Source organism: Saccopteryx leptura, chromosome 1 (assembly GCF_036850995.1).
Source record: "Saccopteryx leptura isolate mSacLep1 chromosome 1, mSacLep1_pri_phased_curated, whole genome shotgun sequence".
Taxonomy (NCBI): domain Eukaryota; kingdom Metazoa; phylum Chordata; class Mammalia; order Chiroptera; family Emballonuridae; genus Saccopteryx; species Saccopteryx leptura.
The window spans coordinates 384,327,584-384,354,561 of record NC_089503.1 but is presented as its reverse complement, the minus strand read 5'-3'; the positions used below and the strand labels follow the sequence as shown (position 1 = coordinate 384,354,561).

Genomic DNA, 26,978 nt, shown 5'->3' with positions numbered 1-26,978 from the left:
CTGTGACATGCAACAAGCAAGCAATGAACAACTAATGTGAAGCAACTACAAGATGATACTTCTCACCCTGGCCTGTAAAAGCAATAAATAAAATCCTAAAAAAATATACACAACTGAGTGAGACAAAGCTATTTCGTCCAAGTAACTGGTTCCTCCGAGGCAGAAAGATGCCAAAGGTGGTCTTTAGTTTGAATTTTAGATCATAAGACAAAAACAAATGGCATTGTTATCGAGAGAGACAGGCAGCAACAGGAAAAGCTCAGGGCAGCTCAGGGTACAGTTCACTGTTCAACTCATGGCAGGAGAGGCTTGGAGAGAGGTGGGGGCTGGACCGCTTCCATGGGACCCCTGGATCACAGCTTTGTATTGATTTTAGAGAAAGGAAGGGAGAGAGCCACATCGATTTGTCGTTCCACTTATGTTTGCATTCAGTGGTTGATTCTTGTATGTGCCCTGACTGGGGATCGAACCTGCAACCTTGGCGTGTCAACATGATGCTCTCACCGAGCTATTTGGTTAAGCCTGACTCATACCTATTTTGAATGTGGGTACGGCTTGGGGTCACCCAGCAAAGATGGGGCGGGGTGACACACCAATACCTAAGGTAGGAGCACCCCCCCCCCCCCCGGAAGCTGGTCCACACAACAGGTCACACGACTAACCCACAAACAAATAACTTTAATTTCATTTTTGAGCAGGCCTTGAGGGCGCCTGCCCCAGCCCTGCGCCACGTTTATGATATAACCCATCACAGCTGGATTTAAAAAATACACAAAAAATATATAATATACATTATAAAACCTAGGTTGGGTTTGGAGGTGGCCTGAGCGATAGGCAAACTGTGAGGACCTTCAGGAAGCTCAGGGGCGGGGCGGGTGAGGAAGGGAAGGGCACAGTACTTCATATGAAACTCATAAATACCCGGCGGCCGGGGCCGAGGGGCCCGGGTGTCTGGGAGAGGAGGCAGGCGGGGTGAACCTTCCACCCCAGGGCCAGGTCTGGGGAGCCGCTGCTCCAGGTGGGAGACAGGTGGGCATCACGGGGACAGGCACCCACCAGCAGTTCACCAAACCAGCCTCGGGCAAGAGAAAACACCAAAGCCTCTCACTGCCTCCTGTGCCCTGGCCACAGGTCTGCCCAGCGGCTGGGACGCCATCTTCTACCTGACCCTCAAGTCTACTTCTGAGCCTGGCCTGCTCCCGGAGGCTTCCTCCACCCGAGGCTGCTGGGTGGGGGCAGGGGCGCTTGGCAAAGGACCCGGGCCAGGGCAGCTTCGGGGAGGCGGAGCAGGCGGCCCCCGAGGCCGTGGTGGATTGTGGGCTGACAGGTGCCCCACCGGTGCCCGGTACCCGTTGCCCACCTTCCCGGGCCTGGTCAGACGCAGCTCTGCCGGTGTCAGGGGGCCCCCAAGCCAGCTGGCACCAGCGCCTCAGTGTGGGGCCGGTCCGCTGCAGGGAGGTAGTGTAAACCCGTCTCTGGGGGGACAGGCGGCCCTCGGTGGGAACTCCCACTCTGCCTACCATCTCTGAGACACCGAGCCCACGCCAGAGCCCACGCGGGCCTCGCAGGGTCTGAGGATGGCACACAGCAGGTGCACAGACAGTGCGGGGCCCCTCCCTCTTCTTCTCAAGCCAGCCGCAGCCCCTCGCTCCTTCCTGACCTCGGTCTGCACCAGATCCCCCCGCAGTCCGCCTCACCCGAGCATCACGCTCTGCCGAGAGGCTGGCGGCCGCACACACTCAAGCCCACGCGGCCCTCCCATTCACGCAAGGCTGGGAAACTGGGTGGCGGTGGCTCGGCATCCTGGCCAGGCGGCCCCGCCGCTGAGCCGCCCCTCTCCGCCCACAAATAAAGCGCAGAACAGTGGCAGGGAGTGTGTGTGCTGCGGGAAGGTGGAGAGGCCTCCCGGGGCTGGGCCGGCAGGCAGATGAATCCTCGATCTCGGGCCCACGGGGGTGCCAGGCAGGTGTGTGAAAGGACGCTCGCCCCGCATCCTGCTAGTGGGGGCGGGGGGCACCCTAGTCTTTGACGAGCTTGTAGACGTGGTGCTGGGCCCCGTGCTCGCTGGTGGAGACTTCGAAGACAAAAGCAATGACAAGCAGGGTCTCCTGGGAGTCGCGGCTCGTGACCACCTGGGGGCCGGGCAGGAAGATTCAGGTGGGTAGGCAGCCCACGGCCTCAGGGGATGGGGGCCGAGCAGACCCTGCTCCCCTCTGGGGCTCGGTCTCTGTCTCTGTCTCTGAGCAGTGGGCCTGGCCACCTCCGCTTTGAGGCCCCTGAGCCTGGCGCCCTCCTGGGGCCCCCACACCCTCACCGCCGCCCCTCACCTGCAGGATGGTGAAGTTCTCCAGGACACTGTTCATCATGTACTTCTCGGGCAGGTGCTTCAGCTTGTGGATGAAGTTGATCATGTACTCACACATGGGCGAGCGGTGGATGCGGTACACGAAGCGCCCGTTCTCTAGCCGGGCGTACTCCGTCTGCGGGGCCGCGGGAAGGCGTCACTTCGCCAGCCTGCGCCTGGCACCCCCATGCCGGCCCGCCCACCCACCAGCCTGCGCCTAGCCCCCCCCCCACCAACCCCAACCTCATCCTGCCCGCCCCCACCCTGCCCATCCGTCGGCCAGCCTGCGCCTGGCCCCCCCACCCCGCCCACGCCCACTTCAACCCCATCCTGCTCGACCCCCAGCCTGCCCATCCCTCCGCCAGCCTGCGCCTGAACACCACCCCCCCCCCGCTCATCCGTCCCCCAGCCTGCGCCTGAACACCCCCCCCCATCCGTCCCCCAGCCTGCGCCTGAACACCCCCCCCTCATCCGTCCCCCAGCCTGCGCCTGAACAACCCCCCCCCCCCCCCCCCCCGCTCATCCGTCCGCCAGACTGCGCCTGGCCCCCCCCACTCCGCCCACGCCCACTTCAACCCCATCCTGCCTGCTCGACCCCCAGCCTGCGCCTGCCCGCCCCCACCCTGCCCATCCCTCCGCCAGCCTGCGCCTGGCCCCCCTCGCCTGCCCACACCTCCCCTCCTCACCCCTCCGCCAGCCTACTCCTGCCCCCCCCTGCCCTCCCGCAGCCCCCACTCACCTCCACCTTCTCCACCACCTGCTTGCCGAAGGAGCACACCTTGGTGGAGACACTGATGGTCATACTATCGGCCGAGCTGTACTGGGAGCTGACCCCGTAGAAGGCGCCCGGGCCCTCCTGGATGGTGCTGTTGAGGTCCGCCTGGAGGGGAGGGCGGAGGTGGCATTAGGCGCTGGAGGCCGGAGGGTGGCTTCCCGGCACGCCACCTCCGCGTCCTGCCCAAGCACCCGTCTCCAGTGCTGCCCGCCTGCCCCAGGGAGAAAGGTGGTCTGTCCTGTCGTGGCCCAGCTGCACTGCCCCTGGGGGAAGGGCTGTCCGCAGCAGGGAGGGCGGGGCAGCTCACCCAGAACTTGACCAGGAAGAAGGCGTTCGGGGGACCCTTCTCGTAGAGCTCCTTCAGTCCCCCCTTTTTCTCCGGGAACTTGTCGTAGATCTGACGCACGTCGACCGCCTCCAGAGGCGGGTCCGAGAAGGCAGGGTTCGTCTGGCCGATGTGCACAAACAGGTGTTTGCTGTACTGTGGGGAGGGCATAGTACCGGGTCAGGAGGGCACCCAAGTGTGCAGGGCCGGGGGCGGGGCCAGACCTGCCCTGTAGCTGCCCACCCCGTGACCACCGTGCCCACGAACACACTACCGTGTCAGGGTCGCGCTGCACCTCCATGAAGGCGGAATATTCGAGGAGCCGCAGCCGGGAGGAGGCGATGGTGCGGTCTTGCCACACGGGCACAGAGGCAGCAGCTGGGGGCAGTGGGGCCAGGGGCTCGTAACCTGGGTGACAAGAAGGACCCTCATTGCCATGGGTGCTTGCACGTGGTTACATACACAGCTGCCCCCTCAACACACACACACACACACACACACGCAGAGCCTTTGTGCAAATTAGAAAATGGGAACCCAGGCTGGACCTTGACGACTATGCCCGGTGTCCTTGTTCAGTGTACAACCTGCGTGACTGTGTGTGGTGGCCCCGGGGATGAACAGCGCGAATATCTCCTTTGTCACTACTAAGGTGTATTCAAACAGAAAATAGACAAGTCAAGAGGGAAAAATAAAAATTACCCAGAATCCTAACACCTAGGGAGACTGAGGCTCTGTTAAGACTTTGGTGGATTTCCTTATAAGGAATTTTATATCCAGACGGTCTATAAGTGTAGTACTGTTAGTGCTGTGTGCTTCTAGCAGAGTTGTGGAAGCAACATTGTAAAAGGTAAGGGGGCTATTCCTGGTCTGTCCCATCCCTGTAGAGGCCACCCCTCCCCCTTCCCAGTGTGCACGCGTGCGCGCACACACACACAGACACACACACAGCAGGGCCCCAGGTCTTCTGCGCAGAGGAGCAGGTGCCAAGGGAGGGACAGGTGGTGGCGGCAGTCTCATGGGGCACTTACTGCTGAGCGGCGGCGGCAGGGGCGGCTGGATGGGGTAGGCTGGCTGTGCAAAGGGCTTGATGCTGCAGACGGGAGCACAGCCAGGTTAGAGGGTCACACCCTTCCCTACCTTCCGCCTGGTCTAGTCACTTGGGTTCTCATCTGGGATTTCCCAACAGGGAGCCACCCAGACTTCCTGCGGAGGCCCAGAAAGGCAGGCCCACGAGCTAACTCACTCACAAGCTTTTGTTTTCTTCACATTGTCACTTTTGTAAAAATCCTGCTGCATCTCACAATGGACGTGCGCAATACAGCATTTTTCAACCCCGCCCTAAACCGCTGCTCGTTACACTGAGGGTGTGTCTCTGATGGAAGTCATCTTAGAACTGAAGGAACCAAGTGTACTCGACTACTTGACTCACTGACTGAGAGGTGAATTTGGAGATGAACTGAGTGGAAAGTAATTGAAGGACAGAGGACGAGTGAGGCCATGAATGAACAAACACACGAATGAATAGACACATACATTAGCTCTCTTCCTGGCCTTTGCCATCCCTCTGTTTTTTGAATGTAAACTTTGCTCAGCTATTGCTGGAACCCAGATGGGAGGGGAAGTCTAGTGGGGTTGCCAAGGGAAAGAAGGGGGTGTGGGAGGGACATGTCCCCATACTCACTCCTGAGAGGGTCCAGGCTGCTGTCCCAGGAGAGGGGGGCTGCTCCAGAACTGGGGGGATGGGACAAGGCCCAGTGGTGAGGCGAGGTCAGGATCCACGACCCTCACCACGGCCAGGCCCTGACGTGAGTGCCTCCCCCCAGCCCCACCTCCCGGGACCCCTGTACCCGTGAGGAAGTAGAGAAGACAGCCTGGGGCAGAGGGGAAGGTGGGCTGAACTTGTTCTGGAGGACGCTGGCAGAGACGATCTGGGCGGAGGACATGGACGCCATGCTCTGGAGGGCCTTGTCCTTGGAGACTTGATCCTAGGGGAAGGACGGGTCCTGTGAAGCCCGGGTGAGGCCAGAGACAGGACAAGGGCTGGCTTCAGGGCCCCCCGCCCAGGCCTTCCAGGCTCAGGGAGCCCAGATCGGGCCGACAGCCCCAGCGCTGCTCTATGGCCTAAGGAGAGCCCCGCCCTTCTCTAGGCCTGTCTCCTAAGTGTGCCTCGCCCTCTAACCACAGTCCACAGTAAGAAATAATTTTGCTGTTGTTATTGTTTTTGCAAGAGGGGGTTAGAGACAGACAGACAGAGACAGAGAGAGACTGATAGACTGGAATGGAGAGATATGAGAAGCATCAACTCATAGTTGCAGCACCTTAGTTGTTCATTGATTGCTTCTCATATGTGCCTTGACCGAGGGGCTCCAGCTGAGCCAGTGAACCCTTGCTCAAGCCAGAGACCTTTGGCTCAAGCCAATGACCTTGGTTGGCTTCAAGCCAGTGACCTTTGGGTTCAAACCAGTGACCCCGCGCTCAAGCTGAGAAGCCTGAACTCAAGCCGGATGAGCCTGTGTGCGAACCGTGACCTCGGGGTTTCAAACCTGGGACCTTGGTGTCCCAGGTTGATGCTCTATCCACTGCGCCACTGCCTGGTCAGGCAAAAATAATTTATTTTTTTTTTGTATTTTTCTGAAGCTGGAAACGGGGAGAGACAGACAGACTCCCGAATGCGCCCGACCAGGATCCACCCGGCACGCCCACCAGGGGGCGATGCTCTGCCCACCAGGGGGCGATGCTCTGCCCCTCCGGGGCGTCGCTCTGCCACGACCAGAGCCACTCTAGCGCCTGGGGCAGAGGCCAAGGAGCCATCCCCAGCGCCCGGGCCATCTTTGCTCCAATGGAGCCTTGGCTGCAGGAGGGGAAGAGAGAGACAGAGAGGAAGGAGGGGGGGGGTGGAGAAGCAAATGGGCGCTTCTCCTATGTGCCCTGGCCGGGAATTGAACCCGGGTCCCCCGCACGCCAGGTCAACGCTCTACCACTGAGCCAACCAGCCAGGGCCAAAAATAATTTTTTTAAAGATTTTTATTTATTCATTTTTAGAGAGAAAAGAGAGAGAGAAGGGGAGAGGGGCAAGAAGCATCAACTCCCATATGGGCCTTGACCAGTTAAGCCCAGGGTTTTGAACCGGTGACCTCAGCACTACAGGTTGACCTTTTATCTACTGCGCCACCACAGGTCAGGCCAGGCAGAAATAATTTTATTTTATTTTATAACCCAGTATGTACCAGAATAGTTCCCCTTATTTTGTTTCATGCACTGTCATATTTTCTATTCTAGGTCACCAGTGGTTCTCAGAGTATGGTCCCTGGACCAACAGCACCAGCATCACCTGAAAGCTGGTTAGAAATGCAAATCCTCAGACCCCAGCTCAGATCCACTGACTCAGAAAGGCTAGAGGGTGAGACCCAGAAACCTGTCTTTGTGTGTGTGTGTGTGTGTGTGTGTGTGTGTGTGGTGTGTGTGTGTGAGAGAGAGAGAGAGAGAGAGAGAGACAGAGAGAGGGACAGACAGACAGGAAGGGAAAGAGATGAGAAGCATCAATTCTTTGTTGCAGCACCTTAGTTGTTCATTGATTCCTTTCTCCTATGTGCCCTACCTTGAAGGGGGGCTATAGCAGAGCGAGTGACCCCTTGGTCAAGCCAGCGACCTTGGGCTCAAGCCAGAAACCGTTGGGCTCATGCCAGTGACCATGGGGTCATATCTATGATCCCATGCTCAAGCCAGCGACCCCACACTCAAGCTGATGACCCCACACTCAAGCCAGATGAGCCGTGCTCAAGCCAGTGACCTCGGGGCTTCGAACCTGGGTCCTCTGCATCCTAGTCCGTCACTCTATCCACTGCACCACCACCTGGTCAGGCAAATGTCTTCACAAGCCTTCCAGGTGATTCTGATACATGCTAAAGTTTGAGAACCACTATATTTCATTTAACAAAACTCCATTTGCAAACCTATGAAATTGATTTACAATCCATAATCTGAAAAGCTTGTATTACATGCTCTGCCCCAGGCCCCCCTGGAGGAGGGGCGCTGCTACTCACCAGGTTCATGGCCTGTGAAGGAGGGAGAACAGGTTAGAAGAGGCACGGATGAAGGTGACACGGGGCGGGGACGTGTCTTCCCCCCTCCCTCCGCTCAGTGTCCCCCTGGCTCTCAGCTTCCAAGGAGCCCAGGGGAGCTCAGAGGTGGCTGTGGACCTCCGCCCCCCTCACTGCCACCCACAGGGAGTGCTTGCCAGCTGGGGGCGCCCTGGACAGGGTAGGATGACGGAGGCCACCCCGGCACCCCTTCGTCCGTCCATGTCCTCGGGAGCTGTGCTGTGGGCACGGAGAGCGGGGGAGGGCAGCGTGCCAGCCCGCCGGGCAGCGATGGGCAGAGAGGAAGGCGCAGCCTACAAGGGCCCCGGCACAGTCCAGGCCGAGAAACCCCAGGATCTGACATCCCCAGGCGCAGAGCAGCCCAGTGTGAGTGTCCAATGCAAGGGACGGCCCTGTCCGCGGCAAGAGCGCTTCCAGCCCATACCCCGAATCCGTCCCCCCACCCCACCCCCGGCCCACCTGCAGTCCCCATGCAAGGAGCAAGCAGCGATGAGGAGGAAGGAAAACAAGGAGAATGGAGAAGGGAAGCAGGGCTTCGCTGGTCTTCCCCTTCCTCACCGCCCCGCTGACTGTCCCCTGGGGCTCGCACCCCGTGTCTGGAGGGGGCCCTGTAGCCTCTGGGCTCCTGGCTGCTGCGTGTGTTTCTGAGACCCCCACCCCCACCCCCAGCAGTTCCTCAGCCCCCTCCCTGCCCTGACCTGGGGAGTCAAAGAGCAGCAACAGGCCTGGGCAGGGCCCGACCGAGCGGCAAGGGACCCCATACCTTCAGCTTGGACTGAATCTCCCGAGATTTCCGCCTGGCTAGAACCTGCAAGTGGCTAGAGACCTGTAGAGAGACAGAGAGAGAGACAGAGAGAGAGAGAGCAGAGAGTGGAAGGAGAGGCCAGGACAGAGCTTCAGCCAGAGGAGAGGCGAGGCGGGGCCGGAGAGCCGGCCAGGCGGAGGCCCGAGACGTGCGCAGACAGCGGCGGAAGCGCTGTGGGCGAGGGGCCGCGGCGGGGCTGGACGCCCCGGTCAGGCTCCCAACGTACCTTGATGCCGACCTGGTATTCCCGCACCTTCTTCCGAGCTAGAACCTGTATGTGGCTGGACACCTGGGGGCCGCCCCGCGCCCGGCCGGAGAGGAAAACACAAGACAGTGAGGAGGCGCAGCCTGGGGCGGCCGCGGGCAAGGGGCGTCCCAGCCCTCGTCTCTGGGGACGGAGGTGGGGGGTAGGGGGTGGGACGGACTCCGCAGCCCTGACAGTTCTGCTTTCTGCTCAGCCCTGTTTAGAACCAGAGCCCATAGTGGCTTCTCGGGCCGCACGTATTTATAGTGGTATAGGTCGTGGATGGCGTGAGAGCGCCCGGCCCAGTGAGCGCGGACACCCACTCCAGGCCCTGCTGGCCAAGCCGTGCGCCCCGCGGTGGACTGCATCTCACCCAGGGGAAGAGGACCCACGCGTTTCCCCAGGGTGCTGACTCTCCCTCACTGCGCTTCTCATAGGGAGACATCTCTCTCTGATTCGCAACACAGGGGCCCGCAATCACCACGATGTTCCCGCAGGCCATTGGCTTGCACGTGAGGCCGTATTCTCTAAGGAAGCCCCCACCCCCACCCCGTACCCCTGCCAGAGTCTCCCTGTCACCCCGACAGCTTGCTGGCCTGCAAACCAGGCCGGCCCTACTCCCGCTCTGCTCGGACAGCTGCGAACCCAACACGCCTTCCTTCTGCTCGGACTGACAAGTGGCAGGAAACACCAACACACAGTAGGTGCTCTTAATTACACGTCTTCTCCAGCCCGTCTCCCGGAAGCTTCCCTTCCCCGGCAAACCCGTGCTAATCACGGTCCGGAGCTGGGTGCCGTGGGCTCGCACAGCGTCTTAGACCCTTGACCTCGTCGAGGGCCTGGCCCCGAGCCTCCGAGGACCGTAAAGGTCGCCGTTTCCCCTGAAACGCAAGGAAGCACACGGCTCCTCTCGGCTGCTTCACGCTTTTATTGTCAGCAATTGCTGCTGGCTTTCTTTGCAAGTTGGCTTTATCCCGCCCATACACAAACACCAGTTCCTTTCTCTCTCTCTCTCTCTTTTTTTTTTTATTCATTTTAGAGAGGAGAGGGAGAGACAGAGAGAGAGGAGGGGGGAGGAGCTGGAAGCATCAACTCCCATATGTGCCTTGACCAGGCAAGCCCAGGGTTTCGAACCAGCGACCTCAGCATTTCCAGGTCGACGCTTTATCCACTGCGCCACCACAGGTCAGGCCTCTCTCTCTTTTTTAAAAAGATTTTTTTATTTGTTCATTTATGGAGGGGAGAGCAGGAAGCATCAACTCCCATATGTGCCTTGACCAGGCAAGCCCAGGGTTTTGAACCGGCAACCTCAGCATTTCAGGTCAATGCTTTACCCACTGCGCCACCACAGGTCAGGCACCCTTTCTTTCTTTTTTTTTTTTTTTTTTTGTATTTTTCTGAAGCTGGAAACGGGGAGAGACAGTCAGACAGACTCCCGCATGCGCCCGACCGGGATCCACCCGGCACGCCCACCAGGGGTGATGCTCTGCCCACCAGGGGGCGATGCTCTGCCCCTCCAGGGCGTCGCTCTGCCGCAACCAGAGCCACTGTAGAGCCTGGGGAAGAGGCCAAGGAGCCATCCCCAGTGCCCGGGCCATCTTTGCTCCAATGGAGCCTTGGCTGCGGGAGGGGAAGAGAGAGACAGAGAGGAAGGAGGGGGTGGGGTGGAGAAGCAAATGGGCGGTTCTCCTATGTGCCCTGGCCGGGAATCGAACCCAGGTCCCCTGCACGCCAGGCCGACGCTCTACCACTGAGCCAACCGGCCAGGGCCCACCCTTTCTTTTTTTAATGGCAGACTAAACGGTACTATGTATCTGATGCCGAGCAGCCCCCACACTCCTTGGTTGGGACACAGCGGACGCGCAGGAATCCGACGCAGATCCAGCCAGGTTACCGCCTACTTCACGTCTGGACAGTGACCAACGTTTAAGAGCACACCTTCTATGGTCCTTAGCACTTTCCCCACGCCAGCGCTAAGAAGGTGTTATTAGTATTATTTCCGATTTACAGAGGAGGGAGCCAGAGCACAGAGAGGTTACGCAGCTTATCCAACATCCCACAGCTGCAGGTGAGGTGGAGCTGGGAATCGAACCCAGCTGGTGGGGCTCCAGAGCCCGCCTGCTTCACCGCCGAGCTGTGCTAGCTGGACGCTTCCCGAGCCTTGGCACACAGGACCATCTCCAAATGGCCAACTCTGTGACATCTGAAAGTCACACAGGACTTAATCCTAATGTCATATTTAGCTGCTGCTCTGGTTGTTTTTTTTTAATATGGAGGCTTTGGGCTTGCTACCAATTACTGTAAATATCTGTAAAAAACAAAAACTGAAACTGTATTTTTAAAAAACTAAAGCGACCTAGCTTGTTCGCTGCTTGCTCTTTGAGACACACAGAGGCATCCTCCCAACCATAGGATGGGTCCCCTTTTAAGGAGCTATTAGAAGTCAGACTTCTAAGAAAAAAAAATTAAGTGAGGGGAGGGTCACCCGTGCGAAATGACAAGGCCAGCGGTGTTTAATACTGAGGCGGCCCGCAGCTGGTTGTATTTATAATTATTGCTTTATGCTTTCATTTTGTAATTAAAATAAAGCCTCACTGAACAGTCAGCCCTCATGGATGCCTGGTCCAGAGCAGATCTGATGCTGGGCCCAGAAGGAAGGCCGTTCTGCTACCCTCTCTGGACCTCACGTCAAAGTGACCAAAGTGACCAAAGTGACGGAGCGCAAGGCCCCTCGGCCCCTCCCCGCTCACACTGCGGTTCCTGCAAACACGTCTTCCGGCTGCAGCAGGACCCGCTGAGTCGGTGCCTTCCCTCGCAGCCAGGACGGCTTTCTGGTTCTAAGGACAGTACTAATAACCGCAGCAGCAGAACCTTGTAGAGCAGTGGTCCCCAACCTTTTTTGAGCCACGGACTGGTTTAAGTATTTTTTCTTTTCTTTTCTTTTTTTTTGTTTGTTTGTGTTTTTTTTTTCTGAAGCTGGAAATGGGGAGAGACAGTCAGACAGACTCCCGCATGCGCCCGACCCGACCGGGATCCACCCGGCACGCCCACCAGGGGCAACGCTCTGCCCACCAGGGGTCGATGCTCTGCCCCTCTGGGGCGTCGCTCTGCCGTGACCAGAGCCACTCTAGCGCCTGGGGTAGAGGCCAAGGAGCCATCCCCAGCGCCCGGGCCATCTTTGCTCCAATGGAGCCTTGGCTGCGGGAGGGGAAGAGAGAGACAGAGAGGAAGGAGGGGGGGGTGGAGAAGCAAATGGGCGCTTCTCCTATGTGCCCTGGCCGGGAATCGAACCCGGGTCCCCCGCACGCCAGGCCGACACTCTACCGCTGAGCCAACCGGCCAGGGCCGGTTTAAGTATTTTTTATTTTATTTTATTTTATTTTTTTCTTTACAGGGACAGAGAGAGTCAGAGAGAAGGATAGATAGGGACAGACAGACAGGAACAGAGAGAGATGAGAAGCATCAATCATCAGTTTTTCGTTGTGACACCTTAGTTCATTGATTGCTTTCTCATATGTGCCTTGACCGCAGGCCTTCAGCAGACCGAGTAACCCCTTGCTTGAGCCAGCGACCTTGGGTCTAAGCTGGTGAGCATTTTTTATTTTGCTCAAGCCAGATGAGCCTGCGCTCAAGCTGGTGACCTTGGGGTCTCGAAACTGGGTCCTCGGCATCCCAGTCCAACGCTCTATCCACTGCGCCACCGCCCAATCAGGCCCACGGACCGGTTTAATGTCAGAAAATATTTTCACGGACCGGCCTTTAGGGTGGGACGGATAAATGTATCACGTGACTGAGACAAGCGTCAAGAGTGAGTCTTAGACGGATGTAACAGAGGCAATCTGGTCATTTTTTTTTTTAAATTTTTATTTATTTATTCATTTTAGAAAGGAGAGGGAGAGACAGAGAGACAGAGAGAGAGAGAGAGAGAGAGAGAGAGAGAGGAGAGACAGAGAGAGAGAAGGCGGGGAGGAGCTGGAAGCATCAACTCCCATATGTGTCTTGACCAGGCAAGCCCAGGGATTTGAACCGGCGACCTCAGGGTTTCCAGGTCGACGCTTTATCCACTGCGCCACCACAGGTCAGGCTGGTCATTTTTTTTTAATGTGAAAGGAGATCATAACTTTATTCCATAGATTTCTGTATATTTGAATTCTCACATTTATTTACAGATTACATTAATTTTTTATTTTTTTATTTTTTATTTTTATTCATTTTAGAAAGGAGAGAGAGAGAGAGAGAGAAGGGGGGAGGAGCAGGAAGCATCAACTCCCATATGTGCCTTGACCAGGCAAGCCCAGGGTTTCGAACCGGCGACCTCAGCATTTCCAGGTCGACGCTTTATCCACTGCGCCACCACAGGTCAGGACAGATTACATTAATTTTTAAATGCCTTTTGGAGCCCAGTAAAACCATCCTTTCCATCTATCATGTTAATCAAAGCTACTGTGTCAAGCAGTCTGTTCAATAATTTCTAATTTCCCGCTATTTTGCTTGCCCCATTTATTTAGTAACTCAAGATTTTGAGCCTGTACTTTTTTTTTTTTTGTATTTCTCTGAAGTTGGAAATGCGGAGGCAGTCAGACAGACTCTCGCATGTGCCTGACCGGGATCCACCTGGCATGCCCACTAGGGGCGATGCTCTGCCCAACCGGGGCGTCACTCTGTTGCAACCAGAGCCATTCCAGCACCTGAAGCAGAGGCCACAGAGCCATCCTCAGCACCCGGGCCAACTTTGCTCCAATGGAGCCTTGGCTGCGGGAAGGGAAGAGAGAGACAGAGAGGAAGGAGTGGGGGAGGGATGGAGAAGCAGATAGGCGCTTCTCCTGTGTGCCTTGGCCGGGAATCGAACTTGGGACTCCTGCACGCCAGGCCGACACTCTACTACTGAGCCAACCGGCCAGGGCCAATCTGGTCATTTTTAAAAAATAAAACATTGTTCAGACTTAAATATAAATAAAACGGAAATAATGTAAGTTATTTATTTTTTTCTCTGTGGACCGGTACCAGTCTGAGGCCTGGGGGTTGGGGACCACTGTTGTAGAGTGCTTACTCTGCTCGGAGGGTCTTCCTTGATTTGCTAATCTACTGGCCCAGGAAAAGAGGCTGGAGGAGAAGCGCCCCCTCTCCTCAGGTAGGGAGCAGGGCTTTGAACCCGGGGTGGGGGGTGGGTCTGATCTGTCAGTGTTCCCCCCGCCTTCCCAGGCTCCTGGGAACAGGGCCCTTGACCGCCTGGTTCCCAGCTGCATCCACAGTGCTTGGCACAAGGTAGACGCTCAATAAGAAAATGAAAGGCTGTGTGACATGAGCTGGCCAGGAGGGTGTTCATAAATGCCTGTCCCATGCACGCGGAGGGTCTGCGGAGATGGGTGCAGAGGGCCCACCCCACCCAGACCCCAGGCAGGCGGGGAGGGCTGAAGGTCAGAGGCGGCCTCCACTCCTCTGGGTACGCGCCTCGCCTCCAGCCTGCCTGCCACCCCTCCCGGGCGCCCCCCGGGCACCCCACCCGAACCCACTCCCTCCAGCCTTCCCGTCACCACACCGCCAGCCTCCCTGGACTGCAAGTCAACTCATCTTTATCTCTCAAGTCGTCGTGTTTCCATGCCCACCACCACTACCCTCTCACCATTGCCACCAGCCGGGCCACCACTGACTGCTGGTGATCTAGGTCCCTGCCTCTGCCTGGCCCTAACCTACTGCCCGAGGGCTCCTGGGCCGGCATTCCTGCCACCTGCCACGCCCCGTTCTAGCCCCTTCCAAGTCCCGCAGTGCTTCCTACCCCTCCCTCTACCCCCCACCACAGCCCACGCTGTGGACTGAAGGCTCTTCCCTGCCTGGTGGACTGAACCCTCGGTCCCCTGCCGACCAGCCGAGCGACCCCGAGGAAGTTACTTAACATTCCCATGCCTCAGTTTCCTCATGTGTAAAATGGAGATAATGACTGTACCTATCTCGTAAGGTGGCTGTGAGGACCAAATCAATTAATATCAAGTTCACTCTGTATGGATTCACAATTATTATCTGCGTACCCAACCTCCTCAGCCAGGAGGAACCCCACTCCCTCTTCCCGCCTGGCTAAATTCTGTTTCTACTTAAAATGCTTCTTGAGTGTCACCTCCGTTGGGCAGCTTCCCAGTGCCCCCTCCCCCTGCGTGGGCTGGGTCAGAGGCTTGTCCCCCAGCCAGCGACAGCGCACACCCCTCTCTCCGCTGGCTGCCTGCTCTGCGCTCACCCGTCCGCCCGTCTGATCCCTGACCGGTCAGTGGGCCTCTCAGGGCAGGGACCACGCAGCTGCCACAGCTGCCCTGTGGGGCAGATCTGTGGTCACTGAACCAAAGGTCTTGGGCGGGGTGGGGAGGGGGTCAGACAGGACGGGCAGAGCGATGACGCAGCGCGGCGGGGTGTGAAGTCCCACGGAGAGGGCGGGGGCGGCCGGACAGTGGGACAGGTCGGCCCCTTCCTGTGCCGAGAGCGCGTGTGGGCAGAGGGGCCACGGCTGAGTCTCTTTACCTGCTTTCTGGTCCGAGTCTTCCCGGTCCTCAATTTGATGTAGCGTGCGATCAGCTCGTTCCGACCTGGATGGGGGCGAGGGGGGGAGAGTGAGGAGCTGGTGGCGGGAGACGGGAAACCATGCTGGGCCCCTCCCCCCCCTCTGCACCGCAACCCCCACCCTCAGGGGCACTAGCCGGCAACCGAGGGTGCTGCTGGGAATGTCCTGGGAGTTCCCCCCACAGCCTCAGGACTGGGGGCCGCTCACTGGGGGAGGGGGCTGGGAGGGGCAGCGGAGGAGGAGGAGGAGGAGGAGGAGGAGAAGGAGGAGGAGGTGGGACGATGTCAGGAGGCCAGACAGGTTCCCGCAGACAGACAGGAGCAGGTGTGGCCCAAGGGCGACGGGACAGCTGGGCCCCTCTCTCCCAGCCCCCAGCAGGGCTTCCTTCCTGCAGGGCTTGTCACCAGCTGCAGATCTCTGAGTGTACCTATCCCTGCGTTGAGTGAGGCCTGGCCCAGGCGTAGATGTCGTGGCGACATCGCCGTGTGTGTGTGTGTGTGTGTGTGTGTGTGTGTGTGTGTGAGAGAGAGAGAGAGAGAGAGAGAGAGAGAGAGAGAGAGAGAGTGTGTTCTGGACTGGGTCCTAGCTGTCCCCCCATGTCCCAATCATTATGGGAGACCCTGGACAAGTCCTTTTCCTTCGCTGGTAAAACAGGCAGGAGAGACTAGTTCAGGGGGAGTCAACCTTTTTATACCTACCGCCCACTTTTGTATCTCTGTTACTAGTGAAATTTTTTAACCACCCACCGGTTCCACAGTAATGATGATTTATAAAGTAGGGAAGTCACTTTACTTTATAAAATTTATAAAGCAGAGTTACAGCAAGTTAAAGCATATAATAATAATTACTTACCAAGCACTTTATGTTGAATTTTCGCTATGTTTGGCAGAATAAATCTTTATAAAACAACTTACTATAGTTAAATCTATCTTTTTATTTATACTTTGGTTGCTCCGCTACCGCCCACCATGAAAGCTGGAACGCCCCCTAGTGGGCGGTAGGGACCAGGTTGACTACCACTGGGATGGTCTCCAACACGCTTCCTTCACTGATAATCTGTGTCACTGAGCCTGTCACTGTGACCTTGAGCCTGTGCCCCCCGTGTCACTGGATACCAGTGTCTCTCCCGCCCTGTGAGAGAACCCAACTGCCTGTCAGTCAGCCTTGGGTAGAGGAGACCACTCAGCACCACGGACTCTCTGTCCAGAAGCTGGCCTGCATCCAGGGGACTCGGCCCTGGGAGAGGGGGGCCCGGGACCCATGGCCGAGCCTATGTCAGCATCCCCATGGCGGGGTATACGTCTTACCCCCCCAAATCCTGGCCCCGGAACCTCACAGCTCCCCAGAATGGCCACATTCTCCAAATTCCTCTTTGATGACAGAACCAGCCCCGCTGCTCCTCCCTTCCAGCCTGCCCCTCTCCACCCCTTTCCCTCCACCCAGTCTAAAAATACCCTGTGGGGCTGCCCCGGCCATCTGGGTGGCGGCAGTGGGGGCCTGCCGCCCCCGCCCTGTGGAAGGCACCCGGGAACATCTGCTTGCCCCGGGAGTGGCACTCTGGTGCTAGGGGGTGGGAGTGGCAAGTGGGTGGGGCAGGGGACATGGGGCAGCCCCGAGCCCCGGCCCAGCGGCCTCCTTCCTGTACCCGCCATGGTGCTGGACGCCGGGAGGGACAGGCTGAGGGCCTGTCTCACTCAGCCCTAGGGTGTCAGGGAGCGCTGGGGGGAACTGGCAAAGAGCCAGGCCAAGAAGGGTTGAGTTATCCCAAAAATGCAGTTCTGGGAGAGCCCTCTCAGAGCTGGACAAGAGGGGGACACTCCCTCCTGGACGCAGGTGGTGGGCACGATGGCAAAGAGAGAGGCCAGGGGAGGCGGAGGGACCGGGGAGGGGTCCGAGGAATGAGCGAGTCTCCCCAGCCCCCCCGCCACAGGCCCGTGTCACCGTGTCACCGCGGGGCCTCCCCTCCCACAGGCCGACGTTGGAGGGAACTCTCAAGTGGGAAACCCTGCCTGCTCAGTGCGGGGACTCCCGCCCCAGGCCTCACCCCTCGGGCTCCCCCACACCCTCCCGGGGCCAAGGACCTTCTCTCAGGCCTAGCCCGGAGCACCCTGGGATGACCCAGTTTCCCGGGCCCACTGAGTCACCCCGAAACCTCCAGGCCAGCAGTGGGGAGGAGAGGAAGAGCAGATGGGGGTGTCGAGGTGTGGGCCCAGCTCTGGTGGAGGGGGCCGGCCTGGCTTGTTTGTGAGGAGGATCCAGACACACAGGCTTGCACGCCCAGACTCGCCCCACGGCGGGCTGGCAGCCTCGGGACTTGGCCAAACCGGTTGGGTGAGGGGGCAGAGAGCAGGAGGAGGGGCCAGGAGGGCCCAGCTGGCTGGCTGCCTCCCCAGGACCCGTCCCGTCTGCCCCGTCCCTGCGCCTCCCCACACGCACGCACCGTACATCTTGCCCTCGTCCGACAGGATGATCTTGCGGCGGCCACAGGGCGGGTAGATGGCCAGGGCCTCCTGGAAGCTCTGCTCGATGTCCGGGCTCCACACCCCCTCGGCGTCGTTGTCCAGCCCCTTGTCCAAGCCCTCGGGCCCGTCCTCCCGGGCCTCCCCGGGGCTGCTGCTGGCATTCCAGCTGTTGGACGCTATTGTGCTGGTTGCCCTGGGCTCTGGGCCTGAGCCCACTGGGGAGCCTGAGCCTGGGGAGCAGACACAGAGAGGTGAGGACCAGGGCCGGGCCGTGCCCTTCCCCAGGGCCAGGTGCTGGGTGAGGTGCAGGGGCTGCGTGGCCCTGGGGAGGGGGCGAGTGCCTTCACCTGTTTGCACCCCGGTCCTGTAGAAGGAGGAGAGGGTCCCCTGAGGTTTGGAGGGTAAAATGGAATGAGCTCACAGCAAGGACAACTGCATGTCTGGCTCGTAACACCACTCATGACAACCCTGAACACTGGTGGGGCCCAGTAACAACACTACTGCCTTTTGTCGACCCAGCGCTGCTGTGGGGGTCAAAGCACGCTCTCATTCATTCAGTGCTCAGGGGCAAGGCAGGGAGGGCACGGGAGTCATGCCCACGACTCAGGTGAGGAAAATCGAGGCTCACAAGGTCACACAGCTGTCAAAGGCAGCATGGCATCCAAGGGGAAGGGGGGTCACGGGGGGCCCGGTGTGTCTGCAGCTCTCAGAGGGGCTCCCAGCCGTGGGATCCCCATCACACACCCACCCCACCCCCGCAACCATACCCCTCTGTCCACCCCCAGCACCAGTCCAGCTGTGCTGAGGGCCTGCTGTGGGCTGAGGGGGGTCCCAGGCCCAGGAAGGGTGAGGTTTTGCCCTCCCCAGGAGACAACACTGGAGAGCCCTGCCAGGGAAGCGGGGCGTGGGGCAGGAAGCGCCTCCTCGGGACTGGCAGGGGAGAGACATCGGCTGGCAAGGCAGCCACTGAGAAGGTACCCGCCAACAGCCTTGCTCAACCCGGCCGGCTCCTCCATCCCACTTCCTGTTCTTGCACCTCTGGGCCCACAGCGGCCGGCTGGGCCCGTAAACCACCCGCATGCCCGCCCCTGCCTTGGCCCACATCGCGGACAGGCCCGGGCTCTGCGAACTCGGGGCTCCCTGCAAAGGCCGGGCTGGGTTATTCATTCAGACCACACCCGGCCAGTGCCCTCAGCACAGGCAACCCCTCGACCCTCCTATCCCCCGTCGACTTCGGAATCCGCGTGCCCCCTGTATACCAGGGTCCTGGGCGCCTCAGAGCCCCAGACAGCTAGGTCTTGGGACTTCCTCCGGGCTGCAGGGTGACCCGGGGTAGGGGCAGGAAGGTGGGGACGCCCTCAGAAACTGGAAAAGGAAATTCTTCCCCCCCAGACATGAATTCCAAGTCCTGCCGAATGGGTGGAGGTTCTCTCCCTGTAGGGCTCCCTGTTTGCTTGGGAAAGCTGGAAGGGGCCGGCTCGTGGCATGGGATGGGAAGGGCCCGGGGGCCTGAAGGCAGGGGGATGTGCTGTTTAGACTTAATGACACTGCTAACGACAGCACCTGCCAAAGGCAGGCCCGTTCTGGGATGTCACACACACACACCGACTCAGTTCATTCTCATGATAAGCTTTAGGGCAGACACTAGTATTATTCCTACTTTACCTGTGAGGAAACCCATGATCAGAGAGAGGTTAAGCAACTTGCTCAAGAACACACAGCTCGTAAGTAAGCGCCAGAGCAGAGTTCTGAACCCGGGCAGTCTGGCTTCCATCTCCTAACCAAGAAGATGGGGCTAAGAAACTCTACCATCTGAAGCGAGAAAGGAAGGCCAGCTGTCATGGCACCCGTCCTGAGTCCCCCCACTGGGTCCAGACCAGGGCCCCGCCCAGTGCAAGTGGCTGGAGCAACCTCTAGTGTTACTCCCAACACCACGGCAGCCCCTTCGGTGAGACCACCAAGACCGCCAGGAACATCTCCTCGGGCAGAGGGCAGCCAGGCAGAGAGGGAGCCATGCCCCAGACCGGTCAATGGCCACAAACCTCCACTCCCCCTGCCTCTCACCCCAGGGAGCTATCTGGCCATCACCTGTCCTCCTCAACCTCCGAAGCCAAGTCCTTGGAATAAAAATGTGAGGGTACAGGGACTCCTATACTGGAGAAACTGGGATACAGGGCCTCCCCCCAAGTCTGACACTGTCACAAGCTCTCAGGGGGGAGGCAGCAGAGGGGCTACAGTGAGCTGAGACCCCTCCCCCACGTTCCCCCCAATCCTTCCCAGCGGCCTCCCTCAGGGCAGTGGAGGCCCAGTGCATCAGGGGGCCCTGGCCGCCGACTTGTCAAAGCAACTTTCCTGCCTCCCCCAAGTCTCTGTCCCCTCCCCTCATCCAGGCGGTGGCCCCCCTTCTGGGGTGATGTCAGCCCCGCCCCGCCCCCCGCAGGAGCACTGTGGCCAAATATGGCGAACACAGCAGCGCTTGGGAGCTGGGACAGACTTGGGGGGGTGGGGCGGCCCCTGGCCGGGACTGCTGGCAGCTGGTGAGGGGGAGGGGAGCCCAGGGGGTGGCCGCAAGGACAGTCAAGGAGAGAAGAAGGACCACCTTCCGGCCCCTTCCACCCGCTTAGCGACACGTACAAGACTCACTTTCTAGGAACACTCGTGTGGGCAGAGGCACCAACACAGGGGCGCACAGGTGACCCCCATGCCACACAGCCGTGCACAGAGCACATGTGCCCACGTGACACCCAGACGAATCTATGTGTCCCCCAGGCCGAGGCCCTCCCACGGGCAAAGGTGGGCAAGCAGCTGTACCCGGCTGGGGACTGACTGGGGTCTGGGTCCTACCGCACGCTGGGGCTGGTGGGGGGGCAGCGTGAGGATCCGGCCTGCTGCTCGGGCTGCCCAGACCCACTGCTGAGGGAGGCACCACCCTCCTCCCCTCAGACCCCCCAAACACCGGGTCCCAGCCCAGGGATGTGAGGGGGCGCTGGGGCTCCCCCAGACAGACAGCTGCAGGGCTGGACACTCAGGCGTGGGGGAGGGGGAGGGGAGGGAGGAGGGGAGGCCTCTCGGGCCCCTGCCTGGGGTGAGGGCAGGGCCCGGGCATGGCAGTCCTGGCCCAGGGCAGGGTCTCTCCCCGTACAGAGAGGGGCTGGGAGGGCGGCAGGTTCCTCACCCCACCCCACTCCAGCCCCCCAGCTCCTGCTGAGGCTAGTCCAGGTCTAGAACCTCTGCCTTGCTGGGCTTTGCCACTAACGGGGGACAGAGGGAAAGAGACCCAAGTGAGCCAGACTGGAGAGGAAGGGGGGACAGGGCGGGGCAGAGAGGAGAGGGGTGCGGGGCAGAGAGGGGAGAGCTCAGTGCCCTCAGATCCAGTCAAGTAGGGGGGCAGCGGGGGTGGGGGAGCGAGAACAATGACAGAAGGACCCCGGGGCCACATCATGACCAGGAGAGCCCTGCTCCTGTCCCGTCTGCCCTCCCCTCTTCACAGGTGACCTCCCTCAGCAGAGGCCCTGGTATGACACGAGGCTGTGGACCTCCTGTGGCCTCATCTACCTCTGCCCCCTGTCTGACCAGCGGGCCCTCTGGGGCCTGAGTGCACAGGCTCCGGAGCCCTGGGGAAGAGAAGGGGCCCCCAGCTGCCCACTCCCCACCCCAGGGCCAGGCCTGCTGCCATGACTGGCTGGACAGCTCCAGGGCCGGAGGCCGGAGGCCGGAACTGGGGCGGCAGCAGAGGCCCCTGCAGCCTCCAGACCACTCTCCCCTCCAAGGTTAGGGGACAGTCCTGAAGCTTGGGTTCCCCAGAGCCTATGCCCTGGTGGGTGGGGAATGCGGACAAGACAAGTCCAGGCAGGGTCCCCCCACTCTCATCCCTCCCCCTCACCAGACCCACTGGAAGGACAAACTGAAGCTGGTGGCCCGACCAGGTCCAGTAGCCAGCAGCCGTCCCCTCCTGCAGGGACCCCAGTGAAATCAGCAGTTCCGTTCGACTCCCACCCCAAACTTGGGCTGGGCTGGCCAGCCAGGGGATTGAGGAGGGGGGAGTTGATGAAGGCTAAGGGAGGCCTTACCCCCCCATCCCCCACCCACCCCCACAGCAAGGCCAGCTGTTCTCCAGCTGCCAGAGGCTCCCACCCTAGAAGTGGCCCTGCTCTGGTGGGAACCCGACAGTGGGGGGTGGGGTGGGGTGGGGATGGTGTCTGCCTCCCCCAGCTCCGATCCAAGGACCCCTGAGGGACCCTGCCAAGCGGCCACACCCTGCCAGGCTGGGGAGGGAGTACCCTCCTCCCTGGAGCAGGATTGGGGTTTTTACAGGAGGAAGCAATTTGCAGAGCCAACTAAAAGGGAGGTGGGGGGGGCGGGGAGGCAGCTCCTTCCCTCCCCGCTCATTAATGTGCTTCCAATTTGGGAATCAAGACACTGTGCACACCCCCCCCCCCCCCAACTACCCAGGGCACAGGCTTCTCAGGGACAGGGGAGCCCGTCAGGCTCCCTTCCTCAGAGCTGGTCCTCACTGCCTGTGCCTTCCCCCATGGGCAGTGCAGGGGGAGGTCGCCACTCAGAGCCCTCCGACCACCTGCAGGGAGAGGGGACCCGTTCCCAGACCTCCCTGCACCCCCACGCTGAGCTTCTGTCCTGTCTCCTCGTCTCGTCCCACTCCAGTGACAGCTGGGTATCCAAGTTTGGGGGGAACAGAGATACAGCTGGTGGGTATCTGGGGAGACTAAGTCCCAGGTTCTCAGGTCACATGCCAGTGCCCCCCCCCCAGCTTGCCTGCACCCAGGCCCCTTGCCCTCCGAGTCACCCACTAGCTGCCACCAGTCAGTCCGTCCGTCCCCCGGCTGTGAGTCACAATGTCATCTATAAACACACAGGTTTCTCTCACTCAGTCCTCTTCACCCTGCCCTGCTCGCCCACTGTTACCCGCATCTCTCTCCTGGCTTTTTTCTTTTATTGTGATAAAAAATATATAAAATAGAATGGATGATTTTAACCATTTTCTGTGCATCATTCCGTGGCATGGAGTACATCCCTTCCTGTTTTTAACAGCTGTCTATCTGATGGTCCTCCACATAGACGCCACAGGCATCGGGACCACAGGCCCCCGAGTTCGTCACACACGGTCTCCCACACCGTGTCTGGTACAGCCCTGAAGGACGTCGCCCACACTGTCCCACAGTCCCAGGCAATCCCAGAGAGTGACCACCCACAGAGCCGGTCTCAGGCACACCCCAGTCCCTCAGCATGCTCAGTTTCACCTACACACCTTACTGCACACAGTGTATCACAACAGCGTCTGAGCTCGCTTCCACGGCATGGGGTACAGCCCACCATGTCCCAGAGCTTACACACACACACACACACACACACACACACACACCATCAGACTTTATATAAATGTGGGCCCATCTCCTACGCTGTTTGCACACACATAGCATCACAAGTGGTCACGCTACAGCGTCGTATGTCACACGTTACTCATTCCACTCCCGACACACACAGCAACATACAGTCGCTGTGCCCCTCACACACACAGAGCATCAGAATCCCAGCCAGCATCACACACGGGTGCGCACTGACCATCAAGCGGACAGCAGCCTTCACAAACACCCTGTGTGATTGGCCACTCACAGTTGCACCCCGAGAACATCTTTCACACAGCATCTCTTGGGCACACGCAGTATCAGTCACACACAGAGAACGCCCGTTTCTCTCACTCACAGGCAGGTTACAAAATCACCGACAACATCCCATACAGGTTCCCTGTGTGTCCGTCCAGCCTCGCGCGCAGCCACACACAAGCAAACTGGTTTTACCTGGTTCTCCCACGCGGGCACCCACCCGCCCAGGAGGTCCCCTCCGTCTCTCTCACACACAGCCAGCGTCACTCACTTCCACTCCCGCTTCCCTCCATCACTTCCTGTGCTCTCGGGCCTGGCAGAGAGCACAGGAAGCAATCAGCACTCTAGGAAACCTCAAGGGCTGGGACTTCGGGGACCTGCAGTGACAGGAGTTTCTGGCCCCTGCCTACAGTCTCCTGTGGGACCCTGAGGGGACAAGTGGAGCCCTCTGCCACCCGGTGTCCCCTCCATGGGGGCAACACCTCTCCTGCGGACGAGCCTAGGCTGGAAGGACACCAGGAGGGAGGGCAGGGCAGGGCAGGGCAGGGCCACAGGGACAGAGCCGAGGTGATCTGCTGACCTCTGCTCCAGCTCTGACCAGACATGCTCCTGCCATGGCCCCAGGGCTTCCCCAGAGGTCCACGGGGACTCAAGGCCACCCGTGGGACCTCACAGCTTCTGCAGCCTCCGTGTGGGAAGAAGACAGTGTGACCTCCGGGCTACCTCCGCAGAAAGCTGCAGTCGGTAGAGCCACATGACCCTCCCAGCCCCTTGGGGCCTGGCAATACCAGCACCCCTTCCCCACCCTCCTCTCTGGGAAACACGAACTTCTCTCCCCAGTTCCTCCTGAGCGTGGGCGTGGGCAGGAGGACTGACAGCTCCTACACCCTTCCAGCTGAACACCGAGCCCCTAGAGGGGTCGGGGGGTCAAGCAGAGGGGCCCGCTATCCAAGTGGCCTCTGAATACCAAGCGTCCCTCCCAGCCTGCCAGGTGCCATCGCTACTTCAGAGCGCAAGCCCCCCAACTCCGCCTGGCCATCCTGGCCCTTGCGGCTGCTGCCCTCAACTTTTTCAGCCACGCTCATGCGGTTTAGCTACTCCTCCGCGACCCCTGGTCTGTCCTCACCTTCTTCCTCAGCCCACGGGGTCACCACACACCTCTCCAGGGCCCGCCAGGGTCAGCTTCCATGATGGGAGGGACAGAGGGCTGGCTGACCAGGAGACAGAGACTCCAGGAGGGGCTCAGAGAAAGGGACCTGAGGAGTCATTTATTCCAAACAGGGAAACTGAGGCTGAAAGAGGCCCACCAAGATGACAGTTGATGCCCAGCTGGGACCAGATATCTAATATCTAACTTCTTGACCTCTTCCATTGAGATGTTTCCTTCTAGTTTTAATATTTCTGCAACTGACAGAATGTACCAGGTACACTCTGAGGGTGAGGGCAGGAGCAGGGCCCAGGGCAGGCAGGCAGACAGACAGACACACACACACGCACGACAGACAGACACACAGAGCGCGGTCCTGCCAATCACCGACCATCCTACTCAGTCATTCCCCAGCCCAAATGCACTAATTAACATTAATCACTGTTCTCTCCCTAAAGGGCTAGGGAAAGGCCCAACAGGTCGTCGGACTCCCATTGGCTCCCAACCTCTCTCTGAGGCGGGGGCATCAGGGCCCACAAGGTCACCCTCACCAGAGCCCTATTTCCTAGGAGATACGTCTGTCCATCCCCTGCCCACAGAGTGAGCTGGGGTCCAGCGGCCCACAGGTACATGTCCCGGGGTGACACCTTTCAAAAAGGAACTACAAAAAGCTGGACGGCAGGAGGACATAGTTCTCTCAAACCTGCAGCTTTGGGGGACTTCGGATTTCCCTCCGTGACCAGGCCGCCCCGGCATTCGGGTCAAGGAGGTGTCTCCTGTGGGTGGACGGTGTGTATGTAGAACCAGGCCCCAGGAGACAGGACACAGCGCTGCCGCGGGCACCAGCCCCTCAGGGCCGTGTCCAGCCCCCACCCCTATCCCCTGATCTCCCGAGCTGCAAGTCCAGGCCTGACCTGGCTCTGCCTCTACCTGGAGGGAAGACACAGAGGGAGGTGCCCCCTGAGAAGCCCTCCCCGCAGGGCCTCATTCTCACTTGTCCAGCAAGAATCTTTCCGCCCTGGACTGGGCCCCTCTCCTAGAAAGGGGACAGAGCGGGGTCTCAGTGACAGGGTCTGGCTAGGCTGGAAACCAGATGCAGACAGGCACTCGGGGCCTTCCCTCCCAAGGCAGGAATAAAGGGCAGGACAGACAATGGTGGTGGTAGTGGGGGCGGTGGTCAGGACAAGCCTCCCTCAAACTTCAAGTCTAAACAAGGGCTCCGGGGAAGTGTGGTGAAGAGAAGGCCCCAAATCCAGCCGCCTTTGGAGCGCGGCTCGCTGCGCTCGGGGCACAAACTCCGAACCTCCACCCCGACACGGGCAGCAGGACTGGAGCGACCTTAAGCCCCTGCGTCTCAGGGGGCACACGCCCAGGGAGCGCCGCTTTGCTCCCAGACACCCGCCACGATCCAGCGCCGCCGCGGGCACCGCGCGCAGGAGCCGGCCTGGGCGCCGGGAGGCCGGGCCCGCGGCCTGCGTGAAGCCGGGGCCGGGCAGGCTCCGGAGAGCGCGAGCCTGGAGTCCAAAGGGCGGCGGGGCCCGGTGCCCTGGGTTACCAGCGCCTCCGTGGCAAGACCCCCAAACCATGTGGCCCCCGGACCCCTGTCTTGACACCCCATAGGCGGACTTTGGGACAGCCGACGGCACCGGGGACAATCTCCCGGCTTCCCTACCTCCCCCGACCGACTCGTCCGGGTCGCGGCGGGGTGGCAGGGTGGGCGGGGCTTCCCGGAGAGCTCCCCCCGCCTTCCCTCTAAACTTCCCGGCACCCAAATCCGGGGCTCCGGCTCCGGATGGACAATAGTTCGGGGACCCAGCCTCCCGCGAGTACCCCCTATTCCTCGATCCACAACCGAGCCACCAACCACGTCTCCCCAGCAGGGCCTCCTCCCGGCTTACCTGGTCCGAGCTCGCGGGGGCGCTCCGGCCGGGCCGCTCCGCCGGGCCCGAGGGAGCGGAGAGGGGGGCCGGGGAAGGGGGGTCGTGGGGAGGGGGCTGGCCGGAATGTGCGGAATGAGCCAGGCAGGAGCGGGAGGCGCCGGGCGCGGAGGAGGGAGCGAGCGGGACGGAAAGTTTGTGTTGAGGAGCCCGGCGGGGGGTGGGGGCTGCGGGAAGGAGGGGGCGGGGCGCGCAGGGGGCGGGGCGCGCAGGGGGCGGGCCCCGGCCTGCGGGGCGGGGCCACGCGGGCCCGCCCCCCGGCGCTCGCGCTGCGCACCCCGCCGCTTCGCTCCCCGCGGCCGCGGCCGGCCGGCCGGCCTGCCTGCGCCCGGGTGCCCCGTTCCTCGCCCGCGGGCGCGGTGCTTCCAACCTCCCCTTGCGCGCCGAGCCGAAGCCCAGTAGCCCACCGGAATCTGCAGCCCGGGCCTGGGCGGGGCCGAGGGCGGAGCTCCCGCCTCGAGAACCGACTCCCGTCGAGGTCGAGGCCCGGGTGCCGCGTCACGAAGCGCCCCGGAGCGCACGGGCCTCGGGGCTCCCGACCCCACAGCCCAGTCCGCAGCGGCCGAGGAGGAGCTCCCTTTCCCGCCCGAGAGCCCGCCCCCCACTCCGGGGCCCCGGCCCTGGCCCCGCCCTGGCGGCTGCGCCCGCCCTGTCCGGACCCGGTTTGTCTG

At 60.4% G+C, this 26,978-nt stretch overlaps 1 protein-coding gene across 8 annotated transcripts; it reads right to left on the bottom strand.

The window, feature by feature from the left end:
• Window positions 1-658: 658 nt before the first annotated feature.
• TEAD3 (TEA domain transcription factor 3) lies at window positions 659-26,847 on the bottom strand. 8 transcript variants are annotated; one of them, XM_066359574.1, is made up of 13 exons: window positions 26,715-26,847; window positions 17,586-17,832; window positions 15,101-15,165; window positions 8,576-8,638; window positions 8,308-8,370; window positions 5,292-5,429; window positions 5,126-5,175; window positions 4,473-4,534; window positions 3,719-3,852; window positions 3,427-3,600; window positions 3,084-3,224; window positions 2,328-2,480; window positions 659-2,132 (listed from the first exon to the last, which is right to left on the bottom strand). In XM_066359574.1, exons 2-13 carry the CDS (start codon window positions 17,761-17,763, stop codon window positions 2,019-2,021), a joined length of 1,335 nt encoding a protein of 444 aa, XP_066215671.1. In that variant the 5' UTR covers window positions 17,764-17,832; window positions 26,715-26,847; the 3' UTR covers window positions 659-2,018. The 8 variants fall into 8 exon arrangements, with proteins under 8 accessions (XP_066215671.1, XP_066215670.1, XP_066215673.1 ...); XM_066359573.1 differs by lacking the exon at window positions 26,715-26,847 and adding an exon at window positions 26,269-26,360; XM_066359576.1 differs by lacking the exons at window positions 8,308-8,370; window positions 26,715-26,847 and adding exons at window positions 7,488-7,499; window positions 26,269-26,360.
• Between the last annotated feature and the right edge of the window lie 131 nt (window positions 26,848-26,978).